This window comes from Crocodylus siamensis, chromosome 1 (genome assembly GCF_052110815.1).
Source record: "Crocodylus siamensis isolate JL-2025a chromosome 1, ASM5211081v1, whole genome shotgun sequence".
NCBI classification, from domain to species: domain Eukaryota; kingdom Metazoa; phylum Chordata; order Crocodylia; family Crocodylidae; genus Crocodylus; species Crocodylus siamensis.
The window spans coordinates 399,824,861-399,839,383 of record NC_143395.1 but is presented as its reverse complement, the minus strand read 5'-3'; the positions used below and the strand labels follow the sequence as shown (position 1 = coordinate 399,839,383).

Genomic DNA, 14,523 nt, shown 5'->3' with positions numbered 1-14,523 from the left:
AATAACTTTAGGCAGGCAAGTAGCTTTCCTAGTAACTTTAACTGGATTAGTCTTTTAAATTTCTGAAAATAGGTGCCTGGACCCATGGAAGTAATTCAAAGAAGCAGAGTTAGGAATCTAGACTTCCTGTACTGACAGTGGGAGAGTTAGGGCCTCTGAAGGGCTACTCAGAGAGCCCAGACACTGAGTGCAGGGAGTTGCCTACAGCTACCCAAGAGGAAACACCAAGCAAAGGGTATGTCTGAGGTACCACCCCTCCCTGGAGTTGTTGAAGATACCCGGTAGGAGCCTCTGTCTTCATGGATCCAGAGTGCAGCCAGTTGGCTACAATTGGTGGAGGTACCTCCCTTTCATACAGTAACCTGATGGTTCATATCTTAATGGTTTGAGCACTTGCACAGGAAGAGGGTGGTTTGGGATGTTTCTGTACCTCTGTGGCCCTATGCTCCAGTCCATGTTCCTGAGCATGTCCTGCTCACCTGCACCCACATACACACTTAAAACCTGGAAATACATTAGTGAAGTTGCTCCAGGGACTGCTCCCAAGACCTTGGTCATTAAAGTGCTTGAAAATGGCCTTTGTGTGCGACTCCAGAACAGTCTCACTGGCTTTCTTCTGGATTTGGTGTATGTGTACAGGGGGTGGTAGGTGGTATGTTGTGCTGTGCTCAGGATGTGCCTGTCCAGGGCAGATTGCTCCAGGATGTAGACATGACCATGGATTCTGCCTGGGGGTTGTGTGTGTGTAAAGAGAAACTCTTCATCCCTCTAGTTGGACCTAGGCAACTGTGCACCCAGAAATAAAGCAAGCCAAAGGGAATCTGCATTTGTAGCCTGGTTTTCTGGATTTTTACTTTTTTTTTGCTCCGATGACTATTTTTCTAATGTAAAATCCATACAGAGCCTTGAGAACAGGGACTGGAACCCAAAACTTACCCATGCTAAGCTACAATGGCAGGGGCCGCTAGGCTTTAGTGACAAACTCCCTCTTGCTCTTGGCCGCATGACTCTTGACTGTGCAGCAATCCCACCTTCAACATGAGGGTGGAGAGCGCCACCCCACCTGGCCTACATTTTAGCTCATTAGGGCAATGGGGGCAGCCTCGTTGTGGCAGGCATGCCACAAATTGACCCAATACCCACCATGAGTGCCACTCTGATCCCCTTCCACTGCCTGATCTGTTGCTCTGTTTTCTGCTCCATACCCTGTGCTCCTGTCCAATGTCCTGCTCTGCCTTTTGTTTTCTGTCCTGGCTGCTGCTGTGCTGTCTGCCCCCTCCCAGATCTGCCATGTGCCACACACACAAGCTATTTGTGGCACTCATGCTGCAGGTTGACTGCCTCTGGGGTAAGGTACTCTTCTGGGAAGAAGACTATGTGAGTTTGAATCCCCTCAGTCTGCGAAAGATCTGGACCCCAGGTGTCCTGTGTCCTCTGTAGCCACTACCTTATTCTACAAATCATTGGCTATGAGCACAGTATGCCCTGATGTCTTTGAATGAATGATTGTGGCTGCTGGGCTTTGTGCTGAACTCAGTGATGTGATTGGGCATTTGACATGCTTGAAGCATGTCTAATAGATCAGGTCTCTTTGGGGATTTAGGTGTCAGTCTGTCTCGTATCTGCATTGTAGTGGAGAGTGGGCAAGAGGTAGGCACCTAACTGCTCAGACTGGATTGCTTTTTAGCATGCTTGAAAACCCCAGGTTAGACAGTGAGGAAGCTTTGCTTTCTGCGTTTTGTGGCTGGGACTTTCAGGATTGGTTTTTCTCTAGAAGTTTTTTGGGTCCTTAATTTACCAATCTGCATTTTGCCCTGCATTTTTTTAATGCGACTTAAACATCTCCTGACAGGGATTAGGTCCTGCATTCTTTGTCTTGTTAATGAGGACAGGACTGATTCTCAATCAGGGTGTTGGGGCACCCAGGGGTGCTGCAAGATCCTTTGAAGAGTGCCGCAAGGTGCAAGGAGATGTGCAGTCAAGTGCAGGCTCCAGCTTAGTCCCTGCCTAGCTGTTCCCCTGCCCCCCACTACCCAGGCCCTCTGCAAGGATTTAAGCACTATAATAAGTTAGTTTTTTAAATGGGGTGTCAGTTAATTTACAGAAATTATGAAGGGGTGCCTTGAGTCTACTGAGTAGTGCCTCGAGCCTATTGAAGGTGCCTTAAGTCTAAAAAGGCTGAGAACCATTGACATCGGCAGTTAATGTCCTCTGGAAGAAAGTGGGACAGCATGCAGTGCTCTGTCTCTAGAGTAGCAGCATGCAGTCTTTTTTTCCTTTGCATACCCTACAATCATCTTGAAGTCTTTGCAACAAAAATGTTAATGGAAATGGCCTTTTCTCTTAGCTAAGAGCTTAGGGTGTTTCTTTTCCATCTGGCAACCAAACTGTATATAAGTGAACACACAATGTGCGGGATAAAAGATGAAGGCTTAGGGAAATTCCAGGCCTCCAGAGAAAGTTTGTTTTTTTAACTACTTTCAAATGGAGAAAAAGAATGAAGTGCTTCTAAATAACTCCTCTGAGAACTGTGAGCATCAGGGTTGAAAAATAACATTTTCAAGAATGACCTCAAAAACCTGTCCCTGAAAAGGCAGGAGGACAAAAACACTTCATCAAAGAATTTGAGAGAATTCTCTCTGGTGTTGAGGGCTTGATTATAATTTAGTTTCCACCAGTCACTCAGGAGTAACTTCACTGAATGCAGTGGAGTTATTCCTGTTATATGCAGTGGCAAGTAAGAGTAGGTACAATCCCCTTTACATGTGGTTATTGCTCTGAAGCAGTAGAGACTCCAGCTCCATATATCACTTTGGGCAGTTCATTGGGTTCAAATTGTTACTGGTGGCAAATGGGTGAATGGGTTCAGCTGTTGAAAAATTGGATTAGAATGAACTTCAAATACAGAGTAACTTTTTTGCCCTGAATCACAAACCTATGCATATTCCCTGAACCCAGTGAGTTGCCAAGGGTACAAGTTCTTGCAGTATTTGACCTCAGGTATACAGGATTTGGAGATGTGTCATTTTTCTGTAGTTTCGAAGAACGACACTATCCTTTTTATTGTCCATATGAACTATGCGACTAGTTATCTATTCCATTCATAGTGTTTCTAAGGGGCCTATCAAGCAGGAACTATATAGCTTATCTGACTTGCAGTAAATCTGCCGCTGTATCATCACAGAATCATACAGCTGGAAAGGACCTCAAGGGTCATCTAGTCCAACCCCATGCCCCCTGTTAGTACCCACCCTGCAGAATTATGGAGCTCAGTTATTTAGAGACAAAATTAGTAGAAATGAGGCAAACCACCGGATTGAGAGACAAAGCCAATGACTGATTCTGCTTTCAATTACATCTTTACAGTCTTACTATTTTCAGTTGCACTACAGAGTTTTCTCAAGGTATTGACTGTATTTCTGTGTCCGGGCTAGGGAGTAAGGTGTTGAATGTGAAAGGATTAAAGTTTCTCAGCAGTTGCATAGTTTAAAGACTGGTGTGATGGCAAAATACAAATCCTCACTTTCATCTGTTTCCATTTAGTTGAGGACCCTGTATGCACGTTGCATCCCCCAAACTTCCTCAGGATCTCGGAGGTGGAAATGAGAGGTTCGGAAGATGTTGCAGCTGGAACAGTATTACAGCGGTTGATCCAGGAACAGCTGAGGTATGGCAACCCAAATGAGAACATGAATCTGCTGGCAATTCAGCACCAGGCCACAGGGAGCGTAGGACCATCCAACAGCACAACAAGCACTCTTTCTTCCACGGAAAACCTCACACAAGAAGACCCACAAATGGTCCACCAGTCAGCTCGCCAGGAACCTCAGGGGCAAGAACATCAGGTGGACAATACTGTGATGGAGAAGCAGTCTAGGGCCACTGTTCAGCCTCAGCAGAACAATGAGGAACTACCAACCTATGAAGAGGCTAAGGCTCAGTCCCAGTTTTTTCGGGGCCAGCAGCCAGGTGCTGTTGGGCCCAGTTTTTATGTTGGTGGAGTGTCCAGTCAGAAATCCAGAACAGAAGGGAGATCAACTGTGAACCGGGCCAACAGTGGGCAAGCACATAAAGATGAGGCGCTTAAAGAGCTAAAGCAGGGCCATGTCCGCTCTCTAAGTGAGAGGATCATGCAGTTATCATTGGAGAGGAATGGTGCTAAACAACATCCCCCTACCTCAGGGAATAACAAAGGGTTCAAAACTGGTGGACTGCCACCTGCTCAGCCTTCTGGCAAAGGAACGGACCCGCGAGGTCCGCCACCTGAATATCCCTACAAAGCCAAGCAGGTGGTGTCTCCAGTCAGCAAGACTCAGGAACATGGGCTGTTTTATAATGACCAGCACTCTGGGATGATGCAGGATATTCTCAAACCCTCCTACCCTGCTCCACAGCCAGCGAGAACAGAAGTAGCAGTTGTCAGATACCAGCCTCCCCCGGAGTATGGTGTAACAAGGTAACATTGGATGCTTGGGTTTCATTGCTTAGCTCTTGTAAATTCCCTTTGGTTTTGATGTTATTTACACTGTTGAACCTTTTAGACAAACAGTGCTACTGCTTTCTTAACCAACTGCCTAGCTGTGAGGGTGAACTACAGCAGCCTCATAATCTAGAACACCAACTGGGTTAAGATGTGGGCATTTTTCCCATTATACAACCTTGAACAAAGTAATCAGGTCATGCCAGACCATCCCACAGGGATGTAGTATTAAAAAATATACTCTGTGTACCATAAATAACTGGTTTCTGAAAAGGAAAAGGAAGTTCAGCTAGAGAAAATGTAGGTGAGTCTATATATGGGCCTGTTCCTATGCTTATTCAAGCGAGCAGCAAAACGCTAGTTGTCTTACACAGGTGCTGATCCCATATTAACATATATCCTTCAGGCCAAATGGGCCCATTTATACATGGCCATTTTACACCAGTCTAACAGTATAAAAGCAGTACAGTGGATAGAAATATAGTTTACTTCCATTTCAAGGCCCTATAGAACTCTGTGCCAGAAACACCTTTAATATGAGCAAGGTGGATGCAGTGCCGTAACGTAGACCAGGGTGCTCAACCCCTGCTTGCAAGCCAGATGTAGCCTTCAGCCCCATGTCATCTGGCCTCTGGGCTTCTCATGGATCTGGAAGTTTGGCAGTGGGACACCAGCAGCCTTATTCCCCACTGTCAAATTTCTGGACCCATGAGGAGCCCCAAGCCCTTTATGCTGGATTGGGTGCCCGATCCCAGGGTGCAGGGCCAGTGGGGGTGGCATTGGGCACCAGCGCCCGATCCCAGCATATGGAGGGCTGGGAGTGGTGGCACCAGGACCCAGAGCCCAATCCTGGTATGGGGGGAGGGGGTGGTATCAGGCACTCGGGACCTAATCCCAGTGGGCAGTGCCAGGTCCCAGGGCCTGATCCTAGCATGCAGGGCTTGATCTGGCCCATGGACTGGCCTCACCTTATTCATCTGGGCCGCAGGGCCAAAAGGTTGAGGATCACAGATATACACCATCTATTGAGATGCAGTGGGCCATATTCTACTCCCAGTTCAATGACATAACTCTATACAGGAAACCCTCGCTACTCATGAACTCCAGATTTGTGGATTCAAATATTCGTGGGGAAGGGCAGAGCCGGGAGGCAGGCACAGATCAAGCGCCAGGGATATGGAGGGAGGCGGCAGCGGTGGTGGCATCTTCTCCCCTGGCGACAGTGTGCCAGTGCTCAGTGGGGGGTAGGTCCCCAGGCTCTGCAGGGGAGCCCCAGGGATGGGGAGGGTGGCGGCTGTGGCGACTCTTGGAACAGCTGTAGCAGCACTCAGCGGGGAGTCAGTCCCCAGGTGCTGTGGGGGAGCCCTGCAAACAAAGGGGGGGAGCAGGGGGCAGCTGTGGGGTCTGATGGGGAGCCCTGTTAGTATTCACAGCTTTTGCCATTCACGGGGATCTCAAGAACGTATCCCCTGTGAATGGTGAGGGTTGCCTGTATTCATTTAATTAAAGTCACTTCTGTGCCAATCCAGAGAACAGCACCTGATCCAGTGGTCTAATAATTTTGGAACTTTAAAGAACTTAAAAAATGAATATTATATGTAGCAGTTCATCAGCGCCTTAACCCTTAATAAATTCATTTTAGGCATCAAGCTAAAATTATCTGAATATGTTTATGCAATTGAATTCTCCTAGTAGAAAGCATTAGTTTCTTATTATTTAATCTAATACCAGCCCATACAGGGACTATACAGATATTCCCATTTTAACAGAAGTTATTGGAAACAGCAGGGCTATAGGGCACTCTTGACACTGTAGGTAGCTTGGGATGCCATAAATTTTCAATAGTTATGTTGCAGATAGTGTTGCTCTTGTAGAATCCTGTTTTTCAGTTTTCTGTGGACTGAATCCTGAGAACTGTAAGAAACCTGATGAGCCTCACGTGCTTGAAGGTAGAAGTTGGCCTTAGGTAGGACTCAAGCAACAGGGCTTTGACCATTCCACCAGTTTTCTCCGCTGAGATGTCATTTCATCTCGTCACTTCTAGTTGTTCTTCTTTGACCTCCTTGACAAATTTTTATGCCTGAAGTGATGTAGGTAACTGTGCACTGATAAACAAACACAGACGAAAATGATTGCAAGTGTTGCAATAGTTGTGACACCTGGATGGGATAGAACCGAGTCCTACAAGACGGAGGCTTCAAGTGTCCTTCAGATGGGGGACCTCACTGCTTTACATACAAGTGTGTGCCTGCATTGACTGCCTCTGGACTTTCCTGTAGGCGTAGCGAGGCTTGGCAATATACATTGAATTCCACCAGCTAAACATGTGTTTGGAATACCGGCATTAACTAGCCAGAGCTTGTATAATTTTCAGTGGGAAATGCTGTTTTTAAGAGCCAAGTGAAAACCCTTGTTTATGCTAAGAAGCAGCTCTGTGAGAATGGGAAACTCAAGATAATAAGGTCAAGTTCGGGTCATAGTCTCAGGAAGCATGACAGGATTCCAGTCATAATTCCTGATGTTAACAAACACTGCAGATACCAAACAGATTAATCTCCCCATAAAAGCATGATGGCTCGGTTTTTTATTGCTCTTGAAAAATGCTGATTGCAAAACTAACGAGCCCGTTCTGCTGAGTCTGTTTAAATGCCCTTTGGGCAAAACTTCATGTACTACGCAGCACATCATACTCCAGCGTCTGTGGCAGAGCTGTGTTGAATTCTGTAGCAAACTGGGAATTATATGATTTGCAAGCTCCTTGCTGCTCTTGCTGCTGGTGAACAGGTGCTCTTATGAGTAGTCACATTCACTTCAAGAGACTACACGTGAGGGGGAATTACTTCCCTGTCTAAGGGGCTCATGACCTAACACCATGAAAATGGGGCTACTTACAGAGCGAGGTAGTGCTCAGCTGCAGGGAGGTACCAGTCCTACATCTGCAATACAGATTGACAGTTTGGACAGTTTGTATTATTCCTCTGCCCTACAGCAGAACCCCCCCCCCCCCAGCCACTACCCACATGAGCCAGACAGGTATGCAGAAGCAGATTGTTTTTGGAGAGGGGGACTGGCTAGCAAAACAGAGCCCACTAACCTGGGCTGACCTTTTTGAAAACTTGGCAGATTCATTTAGTTTATTGTATGGGGACTGGAATATTTCCTCATTTGCCCTTGTCACTACTGAGGACTTTATCAAGCTTTTCCAGAGGCTTGTTTAGCCAGTTCCATGGCTGGCACCCGTAGGTTGTGACCATGCTTTAGAAACCGTCCAGCGGGGTGGAACCGCTCCCTTCCAAATGCAGGTGGCTGCTCTTCATTGCAGAACTGGTCATGAGTATGAAGCCAAGGCATTGTTCCCTCCCCACCCCAGTTCTATTTCTTCTTTCCTTTGAAGATTGGCTGTGATATAAAGAAGGGAAATATTTCAGGTCCTAGGTCATGGGACCTTTTAAGGACTTCTAAGCCACTTCGGGTTCTCCCCAGTGACACCCGAGCTTCTCTGGGGTTTTTTCTGTGCATGGCTGTTTGTGCTGTGTGACTTGGCACTTTGTATTATATTTTAAGCAGTTGTCGTTGCAGTTGCAGGCACCCATGAACAGGCTGAGCTATTGTATTTTTTCAGCTGGAGTAGTTAGAGCTGCATTTGCTGTTATGCTTAGGCTTTGTGTGTCCCTCCTTGTGGTATATTTCCCTGCTTTACCTGTGGCAGGTTATGGATCTATGCTTTATAGTTGTGTGGCAGGGTTGCCGGTGTAGTTTTAATAATAGGTTAGCCAAGGTTTTGCTCCAAGTTCTGCCTCAGGCAGGAGGTTGGGCTAGATGAGCTCCAGTAGTCCCTTCCAGCCCCACTTTCCTATGATTTGATGATTCGTCTCTGAAGTGATGTTTTCTTGCAATCTGTCTGGCCATCGGGGGGACATTTGAAAAGTCAATCCAGCCCTTGCACGACTCGTACACACCTAGTGAACACCATTCTTATTTCAGGCTGTTTTTTTCTTCTGTGTCTTCTGCTGCAGTCTTCATTGACACAGCAATCACCTCAGTTCAGAGACATGCATAATCAGCCTCTGTCAGTAAATGTCTGGGCATCTTGGACCACACTTCAAATAATCCCTCAGGCAATCAATCGCACAGATCTGCTCCAAATTGACAGGGCTGGCTTAGGCTTTGCACAGTGCCCCATTCAAGCTTCTGGGCTTCTCAGACTGACGATTTCCCTACGTGGATCTGGAAGCAGTCTGTTATGACAAAAGATTTTAGTACTGAAAGCCTTTGTAGCCTAGCTGTAATCTTTCATAGTTCATTACCTTTGGCTTCTCTCTCGCAGAGTATGCAGCACAGTCTACGTCCCAGAAATCATAGAAGGGAAGAATAGCCTTTTGTGGCATGCAGTATGCTTAGCATCAGGCAATTGCTCTTGTCTTTCAGGACACAATTCTCTGTCATATTCATTATGAGGAGCCATATTGAGCTCCTATACACATTCACAGAGCCTACTCCGACATGCTGGAAATCCAGTGTGTCGGAGCAGACTCAGTTAATAGAGTCTGCTGGAGCATGGAAATTGATACGCTCCAGCATCCTCCCACGTCGTGTGTATCAGTGTTACTGAGCGTCTCTGCACTGAAAAATGGTGGAAGGGGGCTTTGAAAAAAAAACATATTCGATGAGCTTTAGTTCAAAGCACCCCACTGCCATTTGCTCAGCGTGGGGATGCGTGGCCATGCTGATATACATGATGCAAAGGCACTTTTAATTAGCGCAGCTTACTAATTAAACTACCTGGTGCCACATCCTGCAACATGTGTAAAAATGCCCATTGTGTCTAAGCCCAGCATGACTGATTGTCAGGTTTCATGCATTGAATAACGCAATCCATAAGACTTCCATGGATTAATTCCAGCTTGAAATAAACACTTTTAATCATGATATAAAAATTTTCCAGTGTTGGTCAATCTTTTACTAGAAACCTTGGTAAGTTGTCCAGTGGTTAATTATCTTCCCTGGTAGAAGATCTACATTTTATTTCTAGTTTAATTTTGTCTCGCTCCCAATTTCCAGCTTCTGGGTCTTGTCATGTCTGTCTGCTAAAGCTGAAGAGCCATTTACAATCAGTTTTCTATTCACAAGATATGTACTTGGAGACTGTGACCAAATCTTGCCATAGCTTTCCCTGGATAAGCTAAATAGATTAAGCTTCTTAAATTTTTTGCTATAAGGCATATTTTCCAATCATTCATTAATTTTTCTACATTCTTCTTGTATTGTGGACACCAGAACTGGTTACATTACTCCAGTATCTGGGACAAAAGCAGAGGTAACACTCCACTTCTTTCTAATCTAGTCAATATTCCCTTGTTTATACTTTCCTAAATCACTTTAACCTTTTTGGCTATAGTGTTGTAGTGGGGAGCTTATAGTTAGCTGATTATCCACCATGACTTTCAAATCTTTTTCTGAGTTGGAGTATCTGAAGAGAGAGGCCCGTCTTATAAGCAGGGCCTATATTAGGTATTCCTAGATATATGACCTTACATTTGGACATAAACACAAGGTGCCTAGATGCCATTCCACCTCCAAGTGCCAATCGCATATCTTAGGCAGGTTTTAGGCATCTTGGACTCTAAGTGCAATCCTAGTCCACCTTGCTAATGTTTCCAGAAAATGTTTCTCATCTTATGTCTTCATCATTTACCATGAAGAGGTCTGAACCCACATCACCCACTTTTGCAAAATTCATTTAAAGTATTTTGGCATCACATAACCATTGAACAAAATGCCTGCAAAGCATCTGGAGTAGGGGTCAGAACTCTCTCCTTTCCAGAGTCAGGCTCCCTTTTGCTTACTCTCCATCTGACACCTTGACTCTTGCATTTCTTTCTAACCAGTGGCCTGGCTCCAACAGAAGGCTGGAGGGTTCTTGCAGTCCTCCCTAATCTACACCCTAGCGAGTAGGACATCTTCCTGAAAAACGCACGTATTCAAGTCACTTAAGCTGCATTGGACCTAGAACGCAGATCTCCCGCTACCTAGGCAAATGCCCTAACCAGTAGGGTATGGGGCAGAAGCTGAGTGAGTTTTCCCCCTGTTCGAAGGGGTGGGTGGAAGTTCAGCCCTGCCCATGTCCTGTCGGCTGCCTATAGGCAGGTCCCTGAATGTTCTGGAGGTGCATAAGTGCCCCACTGCCAGAGTGGGGGAGCTTCATGGCCCAGGGTGGACTAGATTCCTTTCTTGAGGGAAGATGTGATTTTTTTTTTTGTGATGGCATAAACTGGGGCTTCCATTAGATTTCATAGATTTCATAGACATTAAGGCTGGAAGGGACCTCGGGAGATCATCGAGTCCAGCCCCCTGCCCAAAGGGCAGGAAGTCAGCTGGGGTCATAGGATCCCAGCAAGATAAGCATCCAATTTGCTCTTGAAGGTGTTCAATGTAGGTGCTTGAACCACCTCCGCTGGCAGACTGTTCCAGACCTTGGGGGCTCAGACAGTAAAGAAATTCTTCCTTATGTCCAGCCTGAAACGGTCTTACAGGAGTTTATGACCGTTCGACCTCGTCATCCCTTGGGGCGCTCTGGTGAACAAACGTTCCCCCAGATCCTGGTGTTCACCCCTGATAAGCTTATAGGTGTCCATCAGATCACCCCTGAGCCTACGCTTTTCCAGGCTAAAGAGTCCCGTGGCTCTCAGCCTGTCATCGTAAGGTCTGTTTTCCTGACCTCTGATCATGTGTGTGGCTCTCCTCTGGACTCTCTCAAGCTTCTCCACATCCTTTTTGAATTGTGGAGCCCAAAACTGGACGCAGTACTCCAGCTGCGGCTTCACCAAGGCCGAGTACAAGGGGAGAATGATGTCCCGGGATTTGCTCGAGAAGCATCTATGGATGCACGCCAGCATTTTGGTCGCTTTACTACCGTTAAACACTACTACGTTAAACACCATGAGGTTCTCGTCTGCCCATTTGCTGAGCTTGTCCAGGTCAGCCTGGATCACCCGCCTATCTTCTGGTGTGGATGCTTTGCCCCAAAGTTTGGTGTCATCGGCAAACTTGGCCAGTCCACTCCTGACTCCAATGTCCACATCGTTAATGAAGATGTTGAACAGTATGGGTCCCAGGACAGAGCCTTGAGGGACCCCACTGGTCACAGGGCACCACGATGAGTGACTGCCATCAATCACAACCCTCTGGGTCCGACCACGAAGCCAATTTCCCAGCCAGCGGATCGTGGTGGAGCCAAGGCCACAACCGGCCAGTTTGGCCAAGAGGTGATCATGGGATACCAGATCAAAAGCTTTTTTGAAGTCAAGATATGTGACATCAATCTCTTCTCCCTTGTCCAGGTGATAGGTCACCTGGTCATAGAAGGAAATGAGATTGGTCAAACAAGACCTACCCGCAACAAACCCGTGCTGGCTGTCCCTTAGAATGTTAGCCTGGGCCAGTCCCTCAAGGATGGCCTCCTTAATAAACTTTTCTAAGATCTTCCCCAGGGTAGAAGTCAGGCTAATGGGCCTGTAGTTAGCCGGATCCACTCTCCTCCCTTTCTTGAAGATCGGCACCACATTGGCCTTCTTCCAGTTTTCGGGCACTACACCAGAGCGCCAGGAGTTTTCAAAGATCCGTGCCAGGGGCTGGGCTATGACGCTCGCCAGCTCCTTGAGCAAACAGGATACCAGCCATACTGTTTGTACCCAGATTAAGAAGCAATGAGATTACTCTGTATAAGGAACCTGTCTTCTCCATTATTTACTTCTCCTCTTCAGTCTTTGTCTGATCCACAGACTTTATCAGTAGTCATTTTATGTTTTCATCTAGGTCCTGATAAAGTCAAAACCTTGTCCCGGAGGGCCTCCATTAGAAACATACCCCACCAACTTTATGACAAGTCCTTCTTTCTAATTGCATGTTGGGACCCGTCTCTTAGACTGTTTTTAATCCAGTCAACTGATCTCAATCCATTTGTTTTATAGGAAATTGTTGTAATTCTGAAACTAAAGAAACTAAAGAACGGGGTTGGGATTTTCCTCATGTTCCTTTGAAAAATCTCACCACGAACCTTTTATTTTTCAAATGTACAAGACTTTATTTAAATACACAAATTCAGTGGGTGGCTTCCTCCAGTTGCTTGTTCATTAAAAAGAGTCACTGCTGTTTGGAGTCAAACTGTTTATATTTACTTTTCAGTAGCAGGTCTTTGGCCCCTGAAGAGTGTACCAAGAAGTCTTTTGATCTCTCTGAGGCACTCTGATAATAATGTTATTTTGGTAGCTTTGCAAACTCAGTGGATGTCACAAGGACCGATCCAATGGGGGCTGGGGGGTTCATCCTAAAGACACAAAATAATCATCTAATTTTATAAATTTGTTATATAATTATTGGAGGATCATTTAAATTCATCCCCAACATCGCTGTTGTGGGGAAAGCAGTAGTAGAAAGTCAGGCAGTGAGGGGGCATACAGTAAGGCAAGTGGTTGGGGAGCAATGAGGGACAGGCAGCAAGGGGGGAGATTGTAGTGGGGAGGCAGCGTGAAAGCAATGGTGGGGCAAGCAGCTTGTCACCTGCCCCCCCACACACTTCCCTCTCGTGCCTGTCCTCCCCTGAAGCCTCTGTTCCCTGCGTATTCCCCCACAGCCTTGGGCCCCTTCCCCTGTCTCTCCACCTGCCCCACTTCCCTCCTGCCCCCCTGCTGCTTATCCCTGCTCTGGTGCCAGTAGTTTTCTGTCTGTGGCACTGAGCATTGAAAAATGAGAAAATTGTTGTTTTCAGAGGATTTGAATTGGTCCCTATTCTATCATTTTGTAACCAGAAAAAAGTATCACATTTTGGTTTATCAAAACTGTGTTTTCTTCCTTTGTATCAAAATTTCTCATTTGTGTATATTCAGATTTTCAGGAAACCTAAATGTTTTACAGAGTTTGAGCAAGAATTTTGAGTAAGTATTGATAAAAACATTTCTGAGCATTTTTGCAGCAAGTGAAGGTGCCTGATGTTAATTTTTTTTATTTTTGCAAAGTTTCATAGATTTCATAGATTTCATAGACATTAGGGCTGGAAGGGACCTCGGGAGATCATCAAGTCCAGCCCCTTGCCCAAAGGGCAGGAAGTCAGCTGGGGTCATAGGATCCTAGCAAGATAAGCATCCAATTTACTCTTGAAGGTGTTCAATGTAGGTGCTTGAACCACCTCCGCTGGCAGACTGTTCCAGACCTTGGGGGCTCAGACAGTAAAGAAATTCTTCCTTATGTCCAGCCTGAAACGGTCTTGCAGGAGTTTGTGACCGTTCGACTTAGTCATCCCTTGGGGCGCTCTGGTGAACAAACGTTCTCCCAGATCCTGGTGGTCACCCCTGATAAACTTATAGGTGGCCATCAGATCACCCCTGAGCCTACGCTTTTCCAGGCTGAAGCGTCTCATGGCTCTCAGCCTGTCATCGTAAGATCTGTTTTCCTGACCTCTGATCATGCGCGTGGCTCTCCTCTGGACTCTCTCAAGCTTCTCCACATCCTTTTTGAATTGTGGAGCCCAAAACTGGACGCAGTACTCCAGCTGCGGCCTCACCAAGGCCGAGTACAAGGGGAGAATGACGTCCCGGGATTTGCCCAAGAAGCATCTATGGATGCAAGCCAGCATTCTGGTCGCTTTACTAGCTGTAGCATCGCATTGCAGGCTCATGTTCATCTTGTGGTCAATGATGACCCCCAAGTCTCTTTCTTCTGTAGTGCTATCCAACGTAGCACTGCCAAGCCTATAAGGATGCTGCAGGTTTTTCTTCCCAAGGTGGAGAACCTTGCATTTTTCAGTGTTAAACACCATGAGGTTCTCATCCGCCCATTTGCTGAGCTTGTCCAGGTCAGCCTGGATCACCCGCTTATCTTCTGGCGTGGATGCTTTGCCCCAAAGTTTGGTGTCATCGGCGAACTTGGCCAGTCCACTCCTGACTCCAATGTCCACATCATTAATGAAGATGTTGAACAGGATGGGTCCCAGGACAGAGCCTTGAGGGACCCCACTGGTTCACAGGGCACCACTATGAGTGACTGCC

At 46.4% G+C, this 14,523-nt stretch overlaps 1 protein-coding gene across 9 annotated transcripts in view; it reads left to right on the top strand.

Moving 5' to 3' along the window:
• AMOTL1 (angiomotin like 1) overlaps positions 1–14,523 on the top strand; it is a 165,460-nt gene that overhangs the window by 78,266 nt on the left and 72,671 nt on the right. For all 9 annotated transcript variants that reach the window (XM_090030460.1, XM_090030455.1, XM_090030441.1 and 6 more), the window contains one exon: positions 3,544–4,456. In XM_090030460.1, the coding sequence (XP_089886586.1) occupies positions 3,544–4,456 (913 nt within the window). The remainder of the gene's footprint in view (positions 1–3,543; positions 4,457–14,523) is intronic.